This window comes from Dipteris shenzhenensis, chromosome 12, assembly GCF_047967505.1.
Source record: "Dipteris shenzhenensis isolate YYH24624 ecotype China chromosome 12, Dip_SZ_1.0, whole genome shotgun sequence".
Taxonomy (NCBI): Eukaryota; Viridiplantae; Streptophyta; class Polypodiopsida; order Gleicheniales; family Dipteridaceae; genus Dipteris; species Dipteris shenzhenensis.
This window is the reverse complement of record NC_141607.1, coordinates 23,377,854-23,396,674: the sequence shown is the minus strand read 5'-3', so window position 1 is coordinate 23,396,674 and position 18,821 is coordinate 23,377,854. Positions and strand designations below refer to the sequence as shown.

Sequence of the window (18,821 nt, the reverse complement as noted above, 5' to 3'; positions counted from 1 at the left end):
TATGTGGAAGCTAGAAGACAATATTGCCATTGTAATTCCTTGGCAACTCAATCACTTGCTCTAGTCCTTTTTCTATTCTAAGTGCAACATGAAATAGCACTTTGAAGTGGTAGTCTTTCCAAAAGATTGATTGCACTAATAGGGTAACTGGTGATGCAATTTCCTCAATTGGTACAACCACAAGAGAGTAGCCAGCACAAGAGTTCTAATCCCCTTACATCCATATTCACTCCCTTGTAGTTTCATCAAATAGTGAATAAACCCAATGTCATGCATTCTTCTCTTTTCTTGTAGACATAATGCACCACATTAAGCCCAAACCATTCCTCAAACTCTCGTAGCAACAATGACACCTCAAGGAAGGGGAACCATAATCATCAATTATTGAACACTATATCTAACAACCACAAAAGGAAGAATTTTCATGTGAGGAAACACCACAATGGAAATAAGTGTTTTCAAAAGTATCCTCTTGAAATTTGTGTTGCTAAATTATGGAGGAGACCTGTGGAGGGAATATTGGAATTTCACCATCTCACATTACTAGTCCTATGGCTTGGTGGAGATTAAATTCGCAAGGCAGCTGATCAAGTCAAGAGGTGAGATGTAGTGGGTGAGGAATGGAAATCTTTGGGTTGTGGGTGGGAGGAAAGTGGGTTGGAGGGGTGACATTAGGAGAAGGAGAGTAGAGAAGGAGGGGAAGGAGGCAGATGGGGGTAGAGGAAGGGAAAGGGTGCCAATGCAAGAGGAGGTGGTGGTGGTGAGCAAGGGGAGAGAGGGGAAGAGAGAGAGAGAGAGAGAGAGAGAGAGAGAGAGAGAGAGAGAGAGAGAGAGAGAGAGAGAGGGTGGGCGGGGGAGAGAGAGAGAGAGAGAGGGGGGGGGAGGGAGGGAGGATCTTAATGATTAAGATTTTAGCATAGCAAACATTTATTCAAATTCTCTTAATGATTAAGATTTTATTGTCATATATTTATGGGAGAGCATCCAATCTAGAGAGTGTAGAGGAAGATGACCATTTTTAAGCTTATATTTTGCTTCATTTAGATGATATAATTGTCCATTATTTAGACTAGCTCTCAATGGAAAAACATTGAAACTTCTCTAGTGGAAGGAGTATGTATGGATGAAGCATTGGACCTTCAGACACATGTGATCTACACATGGAGTATAGTCTTGTACACATTAAAGATGAGTGCAATGCCCATCATGTTGTGCCACATGTTGGCATTGAGAGGGGATGTTGAAACGTCTTATCTTGAGTGTGTGTGTGTGTGTGAGTTTGGCTAAGCATGGGAAAGCCAACCAATGAAATGTGAGTGAGTGTGTAGTTGGGGATAAGTGTGTTGATCCTCCTTTGTATAAGTCAAGTCACACACTTGAATTGTGATAGTGAATGGAGTCTAATGTTGTAGTTGGATAAGACCTTCTCTCTCCATCTCCCATGTTTTGTGCATGTGCTTTGAGCTCTCCTATGTCTTGAGCACTCTATGCCTTAAATCATATTTTGAAGGGCTTCATAAATATCATTATACAGGGCAATAATACCTGTAGGGCGATAGAGCTAATTGCCATTTTGAGAAAGTTGTTGAGAAATATACTCGGCATCTTGCCGGCCATATGATTGCATCCACCCAAGACCTACAGTCAAGGACTATGGGTTGCAAGGCATGTCTTGCAAGGTGCTAGGTTTTAGGAGTTCTAGCATAGGTGTGTCATTTGAAAATAAGGTAAAGAATCTGGGAGGACTCAATCTACATAATAAAGTTATATACAATTAGGTGGTAATCGAGGGTCAAAATATCAAAATTGTCTTGGAGGATGATGTCCTTGTGAAAATAAGCCATGGTTATAATAGCATACATGCTCTACCTTTTAATTGCGCTATGGGGGCCACTCTTTCATGCCCATGAAGCATGTGTTACAAATTACCCCTATTCTTGCATTTTTACATTTTCTCAAGTAATTGGTTAAACCCATGTATGTGTTTGCATTTTCAATCTTAAAATTGTGACACCCCTTCATGAATCTACATATATAGATTATGTTAATTTGCTATTTTATAAATCCCCTCATGCATATAAACATCACGTAAGTCACCCCATTAAAACAATACCCCTTAGTGTACTAAAGTGCTATGTTACATGTTTATGAGGGACCCTCCGGGGTAATTGCCAAACTCAAATGGGGTTACGCTAAAATAGTCCTTAACTTTGGACTACTCAATTTCAAGAAATGTGACACATAAATCCCCCTTTTCGGTAATTTCTAGTTCAAGCAAATTTTTAATGGGACATGTAGATTCTTTCTTTGTTGCTTAAGTTTCCTACCACTTCAACAAATTTTCGCTTGCTCTTTCGGGCTCGCTCAGTTTTTCCTGCTCGCTCTGTCAACTACCTCATCATCTAGAGGATTGAAGTTCAAGGAGATAAAATTATCCCTCTTTTTCCAAAAGTAAGGGGTTGCATTGAATACCTTTTACAAAGCCTCTTTGGACTCACTCTATCAAAAATGGATCACATCCTATTCTTTCTACAAAGCCACTTTGGACTTACTTTATTCAAAAATAGTTTATGCTTTTTATCACATATATTGCTCAAGATTTACAAATACAAAATTGGCCCATGGCCACATGCTATGCACCGTGTGACACTTCAATTGGAACCCTCACAATAATTCCAATCCTCAACACTAGTTCCATCACCTGTACTCAAGCCGTCAATTACATTAGTTGTTGTTAACAATGAATTGAACGAATCACTGAATCAATTAATCCTAATAGAATTGTGCCCAAGGTACAATAATCAAACATAGCATGAATCACATTAGTGACATCAGTATTAACATGGAATCACCCACAATATCGGCCATCTAGCATGGCAAATATCAGGCTAATTAGGCGTCCCCAATTAAACCACACAAAGCATCCACTAGGACCCCCATCACATCCGGTGCACTCCTATGGAATACTTTGCCATAGTCACACTTGACTAAAATAAAATAATGTCCATAGCAAGAAATATAAAAAATATGATTTCCATAACATCCCTCTTGCTTGGATTGCAACTGATGTCAGTTGCGTGTTTGATTATAGAAACTGATGAGGTTTGGAAAAGCTTGAAAGAACTGCTTAGGCATCCACTGAGCATCATCTCTCAGATGGTTCTTAAACTTGAGCAAATATTTGACATACACATTTCCTTTTTGGGTTGTGATTTGTTAATGAATCAACAATGGATTCTGGTTCAAGTATTTCCTCTTCATCAACAATCAATGGAGCCTCTTCATAAGTAGGATATAGAGGTAAAGGTCCTTTGAATGGCTTTAAAAGGATAATGTGAAAGGCATTATAGATTTTCCAATGATCATTTAATTCAAGCCTATATCCAACATCATTAACGTTCTAAATCATTTTAAATGGTCCGTACAGATGTGGAGCCATTTTGATGAGACGGGCCATTTCTCAACACTTTTTAATCTTCTTTTCTCAATTCGTAAAAGAACATAATCACCTTCTTTGAAAATCATATGTTTTGGTTTCTTATTGGCTTGTCTAGTATATTTCTCTTTAGCAATAGCAAGGGCTTCTCTAACCTCTTTGAGAATATATAGATAAGTATGAGTAAATGCATCAGCTGCTACTCTATGGGCCAATCTAATGATAGGTATAGGTAGAACTTTCCCATAGATTATTTCAAAGTGTGCTCTTCTAGTTGCCGAATAAGGTGTATTATTGTAGGCAAACTGTAAGAGATGAATATACTTGTGCCAAGTCTTTAGTTGACTGTCCACATAAGCTTTTAACATATCAAGAATAGTACTATTTGTGAGTTCAGTTTGTCCATTGGATTAGCTAAGGAGAAATCTAATTTAGTGCCTAGATTATGAAAGAGTGAATTCCAAAAATTACTGCAAAGCTTTGAATCTCAATCAACACTATGATTTTTGGCAAGCCATGATGAACAAATATGTGCTTGATAAATATATGTGTAACTTGCTTGGCAATTAAAGTCTTTTTGCATGGGATAAAATAGGCTTGCTTACTAAAGCAACCCACTATAGTCCGTATCATATCATTTTGATTTGCAATAGTAGATAGACCTATTATGAAGTCCATGGATATTTTTTCCCAAGATTGCACAGGAATAGGCAGGCTGATATTGAATCATGGGCTTCAAAATTTGTATTAATGATGCCCATTTGATGTGCCTATTGGATATTAGTGGCTAGCTCAATAAATGCCTAATACTTTGTTGATCTGTTTCGATGAGGAATTTAGCTCCCAAATAATGTTTCCACATCTTTGAGGCATGTGCAATAGTGGTTAATTCGTTATCATATGTACTATAATTACATTCCGCTAGTTTTAATTTCTGGCTCTTATATGTTATAGGATGTCCATCTTGCATAAGGATGGCTCCAATTCCATATCCACTAACATCAATTACAACTACAAAGAATGGTCTAAAGAAATTTGGTAGTTGCCCAACACACGAGCTTTCATGAGAGCTTCTTTCAAAGATGCAAAAGATTTTTCTTGACACTCGGTCCAAAGAAAATGCTTAGCTTTTCTATCAAGTTATGCCAATGGATGTGCAATGAATGTGAAATTCTTGACAACTTCCAATAAAAGCTATAGAATCCCAAAAATGATCTTAATTCATGTATATCTCGGGGTTTAGGCCATGTGGCTATACATTCGATCTTCTTTGGGTCTACTTGAATCCCATCGGCTGCTGACACAGTGTAACCCAAATACTCTATTTGATCTTCAAGAAACTACCCTTCTCAGGATTTATATATAATTGATTTTCTTTCAAGAGTGAAAAGACTAACTTTAGATTAGATGTTCCTTATGCTCCTCAATGTCTTTACTAAATACCAAAATATCATCAAAAAATACTACTACACAATCTTAGTGTTAAAAAAAAATCCGATTTATCACTCTATTGAAAGTAGCTAGAGCATTACTTAGCCCAAAAGGCATAAATAAGAATTCATAATGCCTCGTTTGAGTTCAAAAGGTAGTCTTGTATATATCCTTCTCTACCATTCGGGCATCGCTCGACAGTGTGGATCGGCCTCGAATGTGGGGCTGCCATGTAAAAGGCAGTGTGAGACGGGTGTGGCCATGCCAGGCGGCGCCACGAAATTTTTGACGATTGAGGGGTACAAGCAAGCACTGAGGTGAGCGAGTGCGTGGTGTGAAGGTTCCCTTGTTTTAGAGACTAGTAGTGAGACCCTATATAAGATCTAAGCTTCTGAAGTTTTCGTTCTTCCCTCGCGAGCTTGGCTATGGCTTCCTCTGACTCCACTTCTGCTCGCGATGCCCTCCTCAATTTCAACTACGATTTCAATCCTCAGCTCCAGCTTCGCCACATCCACACAGGTTTGCCCTCCCTTATTGCCTCCTCGTGCTTTTGCAGCACTATCCGAGCTCTGGTTTCGCCGGTTTTTTATGTTTTGGCCCCGTCGGCTTCATGCATTTGCTTGCGATTCAGCCAAATCTGCAGTTGCTCAGTCATGCATTCCTTTAGGCCGATAAAATCGGGTATCGTATCTGTTTGCCTGTAACAGACGAGTGAGGATAGTTGCAGCCAATTTAGGAGAAGAAGCAAATCGATCCCTTCGTTGTTTTAGAGGAGCTTCTTCACATGTCTTAGGAGTGTCGATAACCACATATCGTAACACAGAGGACTCGAACGGCGACTAAGAACGACAGTGCTAACAGGCAGACACAAGCAAATGGAATCACAGACCGTGAGGCACTGCGACATATTTTATTGACATGAATCGCATCTTTTGCAACACATCAGTGATTGCGTAATAACACCTGCAACCCTCCGCCTACTTGTCACCCCCCACCATACTGCCTACTTTTCATCATCCACGTGTCAATAACTCGTCAAGATATGTCGTGTCCATGCCCAGCAGACTTGCCAGTCCAGTCACCTTGCCATTAGTCAACACACTAAGAATCAGCAACCCCATATCTGCCTAACTTTCCAATTTTGTCAACAGAATACTTCCTGGTCATATAACTTGGGCATTGCCAAGGAAGATGCTTTTAGCAACCCTGGGAACTCTTGTCTACAGTAGTAGATGCATGTTGACAATTTCTATCTTTCCATAGATATCCCGTAGGCAAATTTCGTTCTTATTATCTTGAAGTACAGATTTCTGGCACCCCTAATCTTGCAGAAGACGAATGAGAAGTTCCAATCATCCTCTTTATCGAACAAGTACTTCTTAAATACCGTTTATCAATGCTAGCTTTTTTCTGCCTGTATACAAAATACTTCCCTCTCGTGTTTATAAACAATCCGACCAAAGCCAGTTGAAAATGTGCGATTGCTTTACGCAATGAATTCAATAGCAGGACTTACCATGGCAGGGAGAAAGTATGCCAGTAGTGTATATAGTATTTAAACCCTGCCAGAAAGTGGGCTGTTGGGAGCCAGAAGTTCATGAAAGGTTTCAACAAGTTGCGGGTGCGAATTAATAGTGGGATCTTCATTGGGAGATTGAAGGCCGGCAAAATGTCTTTTGGTTTGTCATCTAGTGCATAGTCTGGGATCTTTATAATTTCTAGTACAGCACAGAGGCTTATGTTTAGTTGCATAGTAGATTTTGAATAGATATCACTGTCTCATAACTTTTTGGAGTGTTAACGTCTCCATGTCACTTGATACAACGATTTCCCACGATGAAGGGCTATATTAATGGAGCTTGCTTGTCAATATTGCTTGCCATGAACACGCTGGACATTAAATTCAATATGGATGCCTTCATACTAGAGGGTTGGTAAATTGAATTTAGCGGGGATTGTGCTCGGATTGTGTAGGTACTTGGTAAATTGTATCTGATTTTAACTTCGAACTTCTTTTTTTCTTGGCAGGTCGGCCATTCAAGTTCATCGACCAGGTTTCTCTACTTTCATCTCTGCATCTTTCTCGCCATTCTGTGTGTTTGAGAAGTTGAAAAGTTTTAAATTTTATCCTTCTTGAAGGCTAGAATTGCACATTCTGAATATTACTGGTTAGGTTAGTTTTGTTCATGCTTATAGTCATTTCACTCCTTTTACCTTCTACAGTGTTATACAAAGCTTTTTCCAAGCAGGTCACGTGTCACATTTGGGAGATTTTGGAGTCTGCCAAAAGAGAACAGAGTTGCTTATGGATTTTTGCTATTCTCAAGAGCATTTGGCAGATGATAAGCATACTAGAGTCTGTGGCTATAAAGCTTTATGGGTTTTTAAATCTATATACGTGTATAGGATAAGTTTGGGAATTTACATGTACTTTTGCTTGATATACAGTCAAACTTCTATTCAACAATCCCCTTAGTAACTTCTCTCCTCCTCTTTGTGAAGATGATTCATGTAGAATACTTGTATGGTAGAGCTTGCATACGGTACAGACGATAGCTTGTGGGCTTGACGTGTGATTATCAACAAGAGGTTTACGCGGTCTTGTTTTTTGCTCTCAGAATCACTATGAGGAGCTTGCTGATGCTGTGGCAGATTATGTTCAAGAAATTATGGTCAAGGTGATACTGGTTCTGTATATTGTGCTAATTAAAATAAACTCTCTAGAAGTTGGGATGTGTGCTCAACTATTGTCTTGCTTTTGGCCCATAGGATTATGACATGATCAAAGTTGACCTGCCATTCCTGGAGCATTTGAGCAGTCACAATGAGAAAGCCCAGGTAATGTGTTGTTAGTGGATGACTCAATGTGTGCAAATAGTTCTGTTTCCACATATGCTTATTTCTAATCTTTCATAGATATCATGAGTTAGAACTTAGAGAGAGAGAGAGAGAGAGAGAGAGAGAGAGAGAGAGAGAGAGATTACCTTAATTCAGAGTGCATGCACCTACTAAGATATGTGTTGCATCATGTTGAGACCCAAAATATACAAGGGATTATTATGTCAAGACATTCATGAGAGGAACTAACATTTCCAAACTAGATTTTACGAGCTCTCTGTCATCTTTATATGTCTAGATTATGTCCTTTCCTTCTGTTTGTTGCTTTATAAAAATCTTACTTGATTTAATTCTCATGTGAAATGTTTTTTTTGCAAAGGTATAATTTGTTTTGCATGCTACTTACTTTGAATTTACTTAGAGATCGTGGAAAACCTCTTTTCTTGATTAGTTATATTGTTTGGTCTCGTGCATAGCGTTTGCCAACCAAGACAATTACCGGGGGATAAGGTGCATTGCACTATTGCACGTAAGGGGATTAGTTTGATTAGGTAAAGTGCGACTCACATCACTAGATCCCACATTAGGCTTATATAAACTGCTTTAAGATGAACTAGATCCCATGTTAGGCTATTCATCTAACAAGCATGTCAACCTAAAGCATGTTTAAGACATAGAGCCCATTCTCCCATAGTCTTGTGTCTATGGTGGCATCAGTCTAAAGCCTGCATTTTGGAGTATGTACTTGTCCTCGATTCTACATGAGCAATTTTACATTTTGGAGTATATACTTGTCCCCAATTCTGCACGAGCAATTAGGCAAGAATGGCATGAACCTCGGGGGCTACGTGTAGTAACAGGATGCTCTTTGTGGGGAGGCCAAACCTTGGAGCCCCAAGTGTTCTTTGCGAGCTCTCCGTCTGCAATTGATCACTGGCCAGTAAGGAAGGTATTTCAGTGCTTGGGAAAGAAGCTTGTTCATGCAAGTGCTACTCTGTAATAGATGAGATTTCTGAGGAGGCGGAATGGGGTTGCAAGAGCCCCCTCTTTTTGGTAGAGAGCATTTGCTATCTATTACCGAGCCAAAAGGCTGATTACAACTGTGGCCTATTGGCGAGAACAATTGTATCAAGGTCACTGAGGATGCAGAATGGAGATGAGGTAGACTGCTCCTCCCCTCATCCTCCTGCTGCTGTCGAAACGGGGGCCTGCTGCTAAACTGCATCTAGAGCTGGTGTTTGGGCTACTCTGACCGGTCTTTTGAATGAGGGGGGGAGCCTTTATAAGGTTTGGACCCCTCCTGTTAACAGCCAACTGAATCCCTGACCCCTCCTTCCGGTGGACTCGACTGGGCTGCTACCTACCCGACTTGCCATGTGACAGGTTGGGAACTTCTGCACCTAGGCAGTCGTCTGCACAGTTCCGTGGCAAGTCTGGTGTGACTGTCAACTCTGACCCCTCCTGCTAGATTGCTGATGTGTAACGTATTGTTTGGATGCTTTAGAGAGCCGTGTTAGTCAAAGCTGACACCAGCACATGTCAAATATCCCATGCGTAAAAAGGAGGTTTTTCCTGTAATTCATGCATTGAAGTGATTTATAGGTTCCCAAGTTTGTGGTGTGTGTTGATAACATACGACTTGAGTACTTCTATAATGCTTCAGACTTACGTGGTTATAAGGTTAGATGGTCTAAGCTTATGCAGGATTTTGACTTTGAAACCCGATATGAAAGAGGTTCCTCTGATGTATTGGCTGATGCATTAAATCGCATTGGTTTTTTGAACTTTATGAGTATCATTGAGATGGAAAGTGATCTCTTTGTGATTCTTGTTTCAGCATGTCCAGTTGGAACCAGATGGTTCAAGTTTAAGGGAGAGAGAAATATGAGCCATTTTGAATGGTCTCTTCTCCCGAAAGGTGTAATTATGCATACTTTATGTCTAATATGCAAGGTCTCTTCGAGTGTCATGACACCCCCTTGTGCCAGACCTCTTGGTACCCAAGGTACATTGGCTTTGATCAAGCAAAATTTTTATTAGCCTAAGATGCGGATTGATGTTGAACATTATGTCCGAGAGTGCCTGCGATGCCAAGTCATTAAGGCGGAATGCCTAAGAAAAGGTGGCTTGCTGCATCTATCGGAAATCCCATATAAGAATGGGAAAGGCATTCCCATTGGATTTTATAGTTGGATTGCCACGAACCATGGGTATGATGCCATATGCGCACTTGTGGATAGACTGACCAAGATGGCCAAGTTTATTCCAATGGAGTCTACAATCTGCACTTCACACTTGACACATGTGTTTGTGAAGAAAGTATTAGTCTCTATGGACTTCTAGCTGAGATCACCAATGATCATGATCCTAAGTTCATGAGTCAGTTCTGGCAGGAAGTGTTCAAAAGGTGGTCACCAAACTAACAGATTCTCGAGTATATGCTTCATGCATGTCTTTTGGAAGCGAGTTTGATTGGGAAGAATATCTATAAAGAAAATACTTGGAGACAAATAAAACAATACTGAAGACAATCAATGGCTGAAGAAGATATATATATCACAAACGGAACTTAGTACAAGTGAAGAGAAGCTCTGGAGGAAACAAACTTCAGTCCTGACAATTGTAGTGGACTTCTGCACTAGCTCCACAAGTTGGAACTGAACCAAATCTGAGACAGCAAACTGATGAAGGGGTTGCTGCAGATTTGGAATAGAAAGAACAGAATCTGGAGCGGAAGTTGGAGATAGATCTGGAGCAGAAGTTGAGGGCAGATCTTGGAGCAGAAGTTGGAGCTGATCTGATGCAGAAAGGAGAGCAGAACTGAAGCAGAAAGGAAGGCTGTTCTGGAGCAGAAAAGTGGGCAGATCTGGAGCTGAAAAAGGGGACAGATCTGGAGCAGAAAGGAGGACAGATCTGAGCAGAAAGGAGGGGCAGATCTGGGGCAGAAAAGAGGGCAGATCTGGAGCTGTAAAAGGGGACAGATCTGGAGCAGAAAGGAGGACAGATCTGAGCAGAAAGAAGGGGCAGATCTGGGGCAGAAAAGAGGGCAGCAGAGGAGGCAGCCAGGAGGCAGAAGTGGCTCAGGGTGTGCAGGAACCTCTGGAGCTGGAGGAGAGATAATGTGTGAATACCTAGCCCCCCCCCCCTTTAAATAGGAAGGGGCAGAAAAGTCGGTCAACCAGCAGGTTGACCGACCTGGTCAGATTTGACCGACCAGGTCAATCTGGTCGGCCAGATCTGGTCAGACCAGAAAAAAAACATTTTTTAAATAATTTTTATTTTGTTTCTCCTCTGCACCGGGGCTTTTGACATTTCTTTGGTTGTGGTTTTTGCCTCCGATTCGAGGTTTCTTTGACAGGATTTGGAGAGGCACCAGTGGTGGTTGTACCTGTTTATCTGGTCTTGGAGAATTGGAGATTGCCTGGCTTAACAATATCTTCCCATGGCTGTAAACATACAACCACTAAGCTGAGTCCATTTGTCTTTATGTATGGATTCCAGCCTAAAGCTCCGTGAAGTCTGCAAAACATAAAGGCTTGAGCGGCTGCTGTTTTTTTGCAATTGCAGCATGACACGTTGCAATTTGCGAAGGAAAACCTCAGGATAGAGCTCAGTTTTATGCAAATCATAATCTCTCACCTCATGTATTTGCAAAGGGCCAGTTCGTTTATTTTAGAACCCCAAAAAATTGGAGCTTTATGAACTGTTGAAAATTGCAAATTGTCAGCTCGTTATTGCAGACTTTTCAGGGTTATCTGGGTGATTAATAACACAGCTTATGTCTTTTATGTAACTCGCCTACAGGAAAAATTAGGCGCAGTTGACAGCCTAGTTCCAGTAGAGGAGCTTGCCCGATTACAAGATGTGTCGGTATATATTCTTCATGAACTTGAGGCAGTTTTGGATTATAGGGTGGTACCAAGAGGTGATCTCGGAACTTTTCACCAAATGGAAGGACAGATCTAGTGATGACAACTCTTGGGAGAGTTTCGTGTTTGTGCAATGATAGTTTTTAGATTTCCTAGCCTAGAACATGTTAGTATAGGTTGTTTTGTGGTGGGAGAAATATTATGAGCCCAATGGTCATAGCATGAGCTGGCATGGTTAGGTCCAAGCAGTGTTAAAAGGGGTCGGTTTATACTTTAGGACTATTCCCTATGTATGATTGCCCTTGGATTAGGAACACCCTTGGGAGAGTCTATGTGTATGAGCGGTAAGGGATCCCTCAGGATGGACTCTTTGGGATACCTGGATGTAATGGCAAGTTTGGCCTAACACTTAGATTGGTGAATACCGTGGTATGGGACAAAAGGCTTGTGGCCATTTACGCGGTGTGGTGCTAGGCTAACCTTAGGCTCGGAGGGTGATTCTTTATACTAGGTCTACGGCTGGGTGGCGAGCTCCCCATCTCCTCAATGTGGTCTTTATAATCTATGGTTGTTTTGCAAGAACCTAGATTACAGCCAAGCTTGGGCCTAGCTAACCCTCGCCATGAGTGCCTGTCTCACTTCATACTTCATTTGACTCTTTCGGTCCATTGACAGTACGAATCAGTGCATGATAAAGTGAGAATGTGATGAGTATTATTGCTTCTTTGCCCCAAGATAGTTCATTTTACATTGGCTTTTTGGGTCCATTGACTGTATGAATGAGTGCTTGATAAAGTGAGAATGTGACAGTATCATTGCTTTGCCTATCAAAACTAACAATGTCTTACTTGTCTTGATCTATGAGATTTGTTGCAGCTTTTAGCTCCACATTGAGTAGTTGGGGCAGCTAAGCTTCTCATGATTTGGAAGTTTGAGAATATCAAAGTAGAGGAATACTTGGGGGCAGGGGTGCCTTTTTTTGGAGGGGGTGTGCAGGCGTGGGGGGGACTATCGATTGTACAATGTCCCCCTTTTTATGTAGGAAGGTGGGGAACTACGGTGTTCACAATCTGTACCCCTGGGTTGGGCTTAACGGCCGTCGTGACCCTTGGGTGACCTCATGACTACGGGTTCGTGACCTCATAATGGGTCGGCTCTCCCACTCTTCATTTCTTGGCACTTGCACAAAGTGCATAATTTCCACTTTAGTACTGATTGGAGTTTGCTCATAAACCTGACAATATTGACTGATCTTGGACTCTGATCTCACTGCTAGCTCTGCTTCCTACAAACTGCCACTAGTGTAGTTGAAGCAGAGGGGAGTACTTCTTCCCAAGGTTTCTCACTTCTACACACACTCCCAAAACTCAAAATCTGCTCTCGGATCACACAACACAAGAACAGAAGGGGGGGGGGGGGGGGACAGTGTACTCCTTCCTGAGATGTAACTCACATGCTCCAAAAGAATTGAACTCACCGAGTAAAGGAGATGCTCTCCACTTCAGGCTGAAGCAGAACTCTGATATCATACTTTCACAATATGGGTGAAGGGGATAGTTTGTGCCACGTAAATGAACAACTTCTACATTAGGAATCATGAACATGATATCATATTCGACAAACCCTAAGAGGCCTTAAGACTATAAGGACCTATTTACAGCTCGACATAAAGTCCACTAGGTTACCCCAAACATCCCACCTATTTACAGCTCGACATAAAGTCCATTAGGGTTACCCCAAACATCCCTTTATAACTAGGCCTAAGCAACCTCATGTTGTACTATACACACTATGTATACAGTAGGAGACCAACCAAAAGTGCATAAATCAACATCCTGTCTATTTTGCTGGCTGCTCAGCTCTTGTTGGCTGCTGCATTGCAATGTGCACCTTCTATGCTAATCCAATTCTGTCTCTTGTTATACATCTTACGTGATTAGCCTTCAGCGTTACATCTATTTGATTTTTTTGCTTTTACCTGAGGTTACATGAGTTGTTTTTGAGTTTGTGCGCTTCTGAGATGATTCACCCTGTGAGGAAGCCATTGTCAGATGTCTCATGCTGCTTCAACGACTCCTTTCCTTGTTTTAAAAACATATTTTTTGATTTGGTTTAACTTTCATTTTTTAATTTCTGGGAGAGATGTCTAAAAGTAATTGTTTTGAAATTGAAATTTCAGGAAGATGATGAGGAAGGAATTGTTGCTTGTATACAATGCCCAATCTTCGTTTCATCAAATCTGAAGGAAGCAGAGACAGTACTGATCCTTTTGTGTGGCAGTGGACGAGTCGCGTTAGTAGTTCTCCTTTGCTATTCTTGGACATATAATATCAGCCTGTTTTTCGTTTCCCTGTGCTTTCCTGTCATTCATCTGTTGCTTGAAAAGTTAGTGGTGCCTAAACTCTTGCTCTTTGCTCTTTGATTAGTTTTTGATTCACGATTATTATCCTTTGCAGATCAGGGCAATGGGCAAGGAGGCTATGTATAAATGTAAGCCATAAAGTTCTTTGTCATTCTGTGATTCTGTTGAGACACAAGGTTAGTTTTTTCCTTGTGCTTCCTGTGCCTTAAATGTGAGAGCTGGGCACATTTCCTGTAGGATTCATTGAAGACTGGCAGTGTACTTCCTTTTCTAGGTGAGCAGTCTCTTTGGCTGCCTTAACTTGTAATCTCAAGCATTCGAATTTTAACTACTCTGTAAGTTTCAAAGGACAGGCAGCCAACTATATATAACTGTGTTGCACTAGATTGGGCGAAGGAGCGCTCATTTGGTGTAGTTGTACTCAATCCAAATAAAAATGTCGTTGAAACATCAGAGGTATACTCTCTAATCCATGGAATGTCAAGCATCTTACTGATCATATGTAGAAAGCTGAAATACATCTGTTACTTTGTTAACAGGGACTATGTAGGATTCCATATAATGAAACCTCAGAGGCCCATGTGGATTATGCATGGGAGGCCGTTTGTAAGGGCCTTCCAGCAAAACATTTTGTCTTGGTTGCCCATTCATATGGGGGTATCAGTGCCTGCAAGCTTTTGGAGAATCATGGTTGTTGAACTTATCTTTTTTCTTTGGTCATTCTATAACATAAAGCCTTTGAAGATTAATTTAGTATATATGCCAGCCACTATCATGTGTGATTAATGCCCTTATTTTTTCCTCAGGAACAGAGGCTTTGGAGCGCTTGCGATGTATTGCTTTTACTGATTCCGTTCATTCAGACTTTTCTGTCAAGGTGAGAGGTCATGAATTGTTCAGACCGTCCTCAACTCTTGATGTTTCATTCTTCCCTTTCCTACTCTATAAGCATGTGGTGTGGGAGAGCACCCACATGCACGGATTTGCTGCCACTTGCTTTATGAGGGGAGACAGTGGCACAAGGGAAAATGATCAAATGCATGTAAACAATTGGTTGTATTAGTTTTGAACATGTGAACGTCCTCTTTGTGATGCACACGTTTGTTTCTCCTTTCTTATGCTTAAAGCTTGTCATGTATATGTATATGTTGTGCAGAGCTTATCAGAAGAAGCAGAGTTGTTTCTCTCAAAACGTTGCATAAATTGGGCAGCTAGCCAAAAATCTCTCGATACTGTTCTAAAAATGCCTCGAGGAAAATTTGCTTCTAAGAGTGACGAAGAGTCCAAACAAACACAGGGATTTGAATCTGGATATAACGTTTCCACTGTAGGGAGGGAGGCAAGAACAGCTGACTGCAATACAGAGAATAAAGACGAACGTAGCGATCACTCTGCTATTGCTCATACTCAGGATGGCAATAATTGTGCCGCAGTCAGCAGTGCAGGAAACAAAGGTGAACATGCTGAGCAGTCTGACTTGGGTGATGATCCTGGCTGCTCTAGTGTGGACTATTCACAGAATTCTCAAAAGGAGGGGGCAGATGGCTGTTGGCTTTCTGAGTTGAAGGATTTGCCTGGACTAGCAGAACCAGCAACCAAGTACAGAAAAAGCTCCAATAGAAGAACAAGTGAAAAAATTTTGGATTGGTTTGGAGCTCGTAGTAGCACATGCAAAGTGGTCTCAGCTGGTACAGATGTTCATGAAAAGACGACAATGTCAGCCTATTCTTCAATCTGTACGTTCTTGCTTGAAAGTCTGCAGTCAGCTGGTGCAGTCGTGGAGGTCCATTAACAAACTGAAAGATGAATCAATTTGACCGACTTTGATAAAGAGGAGAGGGAGACTAGTTTGAAAACTGCTGCATTGCTTGTATTATGTATACTCAAATCTTATTTGGGTGATGCTCACAGCAGTGAAGGTATTCGGGCTCTTCATTGACCACATGTTTGTGGTGAAATTGAACAACCTTTTGGGTTTTCATTTACTGCCAAGGCTTGGCTTATTGAGGTGATGATGTGGACCAAACAACACAGGATACAAGACACAGAATTGTATGAGTATAGGGTGCACACAGAATATTGCAATGCTATTAAAGCATGGTCTGCGATAGACTAAATGAGATGCAATTAGGTCTCTGTGACACAGTCTGCAAATCGTGTGTACACTCCTACAGTTTTATGACATCTTTCCATCATATTCTTGTTTAGTCATGGCAGTGTAGAGGAAGATGAGCATGTTTATGCTTATCTTCATTTACATGATAGAATTGTCCATTATTTTGACCAGCTCTCGATGGCAAAACATTGAAACGTCTCCAGTGGAAAGAGCACACATGCAGTGTAGTCTTGTACGCATTGAAGATGAGTGCAATGCTCATCATGTTGTGCCACATGTTGGCATTGAGAGGGGAAGTTGAAACCTCTTATCTAAGGTAAGCAAGACCTGAGCATGCGTGAGTTTGGCTAAACGTGGGAAAGCCAACCAACGAAATGTGTGTGAGTGAAGTTGGGATAACTATGACGATCCTTCTCTATACAAGTTGAGTCACCACACGAAGTGTGATAGTAAATGAACTCTAACGTTGTAGTTGGGTAAGATTCTCTCTGTTTTGTGTGCGTGCTTCGAGCTCTCTTGTCTCTTGAGCACTCTCTCTCCTACTTTCTAATAGGTGCATCTACCTCGATATACCCATGAAGATCAATGCTCTATATCATTGGCCTTTAAAGGTTACCTCGGTAGACACATATCCTAGTTTCCCATTCCTCACAATTGAGCCAAGTATGCTACCTCCATAGGCAAGATAGATAATAGTAGCCATTTGTTGCCAGTTCACACTAGCATACTAAGGACCTTGAGTATTGCTAGGATTTGGATCCTAAGGGCTTGGTCCACTGTAAGTTTCAAGACAAGGTTGGGTCCTGGCTCCGTATGTGGGTACTCCTAAGATTCTCAGCTCATGGTTAACTCGGTTAGCCAAATTGCTTATTAATTGCATCCTCGAAGATTGGTGGTTTCAATATGAATTGCTTTTTCTTTTTGAGCATATGTCAATTTGGTTGGTAGCTTGCATTATTAAGTAGACTGTCTGAGTTGCTCTTTTGAAGGATTCTCTAGTAATTCTTACTCTTCTTCATCAAGCTTTTGTATAGGTGACTTAGTAATCGGTGTGCTTATCTTCTTTGTTTTTCATGTTTTCGATTTTGATTCTTCCTCAATAATTACATCTCTGAAGATTATGACTTTTCGATTGATGGGATCACACAACTTCTATGCTTTGCTCTCTTCACTATAGGCAACCACGATGCATTTACACGACTTCATATCCAACTTTTCGTGATGATTGTGATGAATGTGGGCATATGCCATGCACAACCAAATATGCGAAGATGTCCAATGTATGGCTTGTATCGAGTGAATGCCTCATAAGGTGTCATAGCTTGAGTCGGTTCGGTTGGAAGGTGATTAAGCATTTTGCATTTGCAATTGCATTGCTCAATGCTAAGTCGAAAGATGCTTGTCATTGAGCATTGCTCTAGCAGTGTCTACTAAAGTACTATTCTTTCTTTCAGGAATTGCATTCTGTTGAGGAGTATTTGCATATGTAAATTGTCTTCAAATGTCATTACTTTTGTAAGATTTCATGAATGTTAAGGACATGTATTCACCTCTTTCATTTGATCTCAAGACTTTGATCTTTCTACCTGTCTGATTCTTTACCATGGCTTTGAATTCTTAAAATCTAGAATAGAGTTTAGATTTCTTCTTCAAAAAAGACCCAACAATATTAATGTAGTTGTCGATGAAAGTCAAATAGTAAAGTGAACCATGTATGCTGTGGGTCTGTGCATAACCCCATACACGTATATGAATCAAATCAAGAATACCTCTTGATTAAGAGGTGCTTCTGCCAAAATTGGTTCTGAAGTTTGTTTACCAAAGCAACATGCTTTTCAAACTTTTCTTAGAAACTAAAGTTTGAAATTTCAATTGCAATATTCTAATTTCTTAACTACATCAAGCTTATGAAATTAACATGGCCATATCTCTTATGCCATATGCAAAAACTGTAATCGGTTGTGCTATTGAGCTAACATGCCATGCAAGTCTGTTACTGAGCTAGCATTATGAATAAGTGTCCTTCTTTGACTGCTTTTCCCACTTGATAATATCCTATGGATTTATATTTGATAGTGCATTCATCTCCATCAAAGATGACTCCATAGTTGTGCTCTGTCATTTGCCCAATCAACAAAAGAGTACATCTTTCACCAATCCTTTTGTACCAGTGAAATTGTTCATAGGGACAATGCCTCTTTCTTGAATTGGATTTGGTGTATTATCTGTTGTGTAGATAACATTCTTTGGTCCTTTTAATGGTTTCATCTCTGTGAATCATTCCTGATGCTTTGTCATATACAATCATGCACCACTGTCAATGTACGAAGTATCTTGATCTTCTTGATCAACTTGATAGCTATATTCCCCTTTGGATTCACAATCAATGTAAATGGAGATGGTGTCAATCTTCTCACTTGCAAGGTACATAGACTTAGGTTCATTGGCATAATGATAGTGACTTGAATGTCCACCACTATGATTTCCTCTTCCATGAAAATTTTCTCTATTGCTGCTAGATGACCTCCTTGGTCGTATTGCTTCTTGTGGCAATCTCTTTCATAGTGTCCAAACTTTTAACAGTAGTTGCAATGAATGTTTGACACGGTGGATGCATTCCCTCTTCCTTGAAATCTTTCTTTGTTGGAATGATTTCTTAGATGTGATGCTGATGCTGTTGTTGCAGATGTTGATGTTGATGTTGATGTTGATTTTCATGATGATGACCACTTCTCTGAGATATTTTACCTCTGCCTCTACCTCTGCCTT

The 18,821-nt window shown here is 40.6% G+C and overlaps 1 protein-coding gene across 3 annotated transcripts; it reads left to right on the top strand.

Moving 5' to 3' along the window:
* The first annotated feature begins 5,265 nt into the window (after positions 1-5,265).
* Positions 5,266-16,219, top strand: LOC147895993 (uncharacterized). Of its 3 annotated transcripts, XM_087383218.1 has the most exons (11): positions 5,266-5,386; positions 6,896-6,921; positions 7,486-7,545; positions 7,637-7,705; positions 13,754-13,866; positions 14,031-14,064; positions 14,174-14,210; positions 14,322-14,392; positions 14,476-14,626; positions 14,743-14,813; positions 15,093-16,219. In XM_087383218.1, exons 1-11 carry the CDS (start codon positions 5,293-5,295, stop codon positions 15,726-15,728), a joined length of 1,362 nt encoding a protein of 453 aa, XP_087239344.1. In that variant the 5' UTR covers positions 5,266-5,292; the 3' UTR covers positions 15,729-16,219. The 3 variants fall into 3 exon arrangements, with proteins under 3 accessions (XP_087239344.1, XP_087239345.1, XP_087239346.1); XM_087383219.1 differs by lacking the exon at positions 6,896-6,921; XM_087383220.1 differs by lacking the exons at positions 5,266-5,386; positions 6,896-6,921 and adding an exon at positions 6,956-7,223.
* Positions 16,220-18,821: the final 2,602 nt, after the last annotated feature.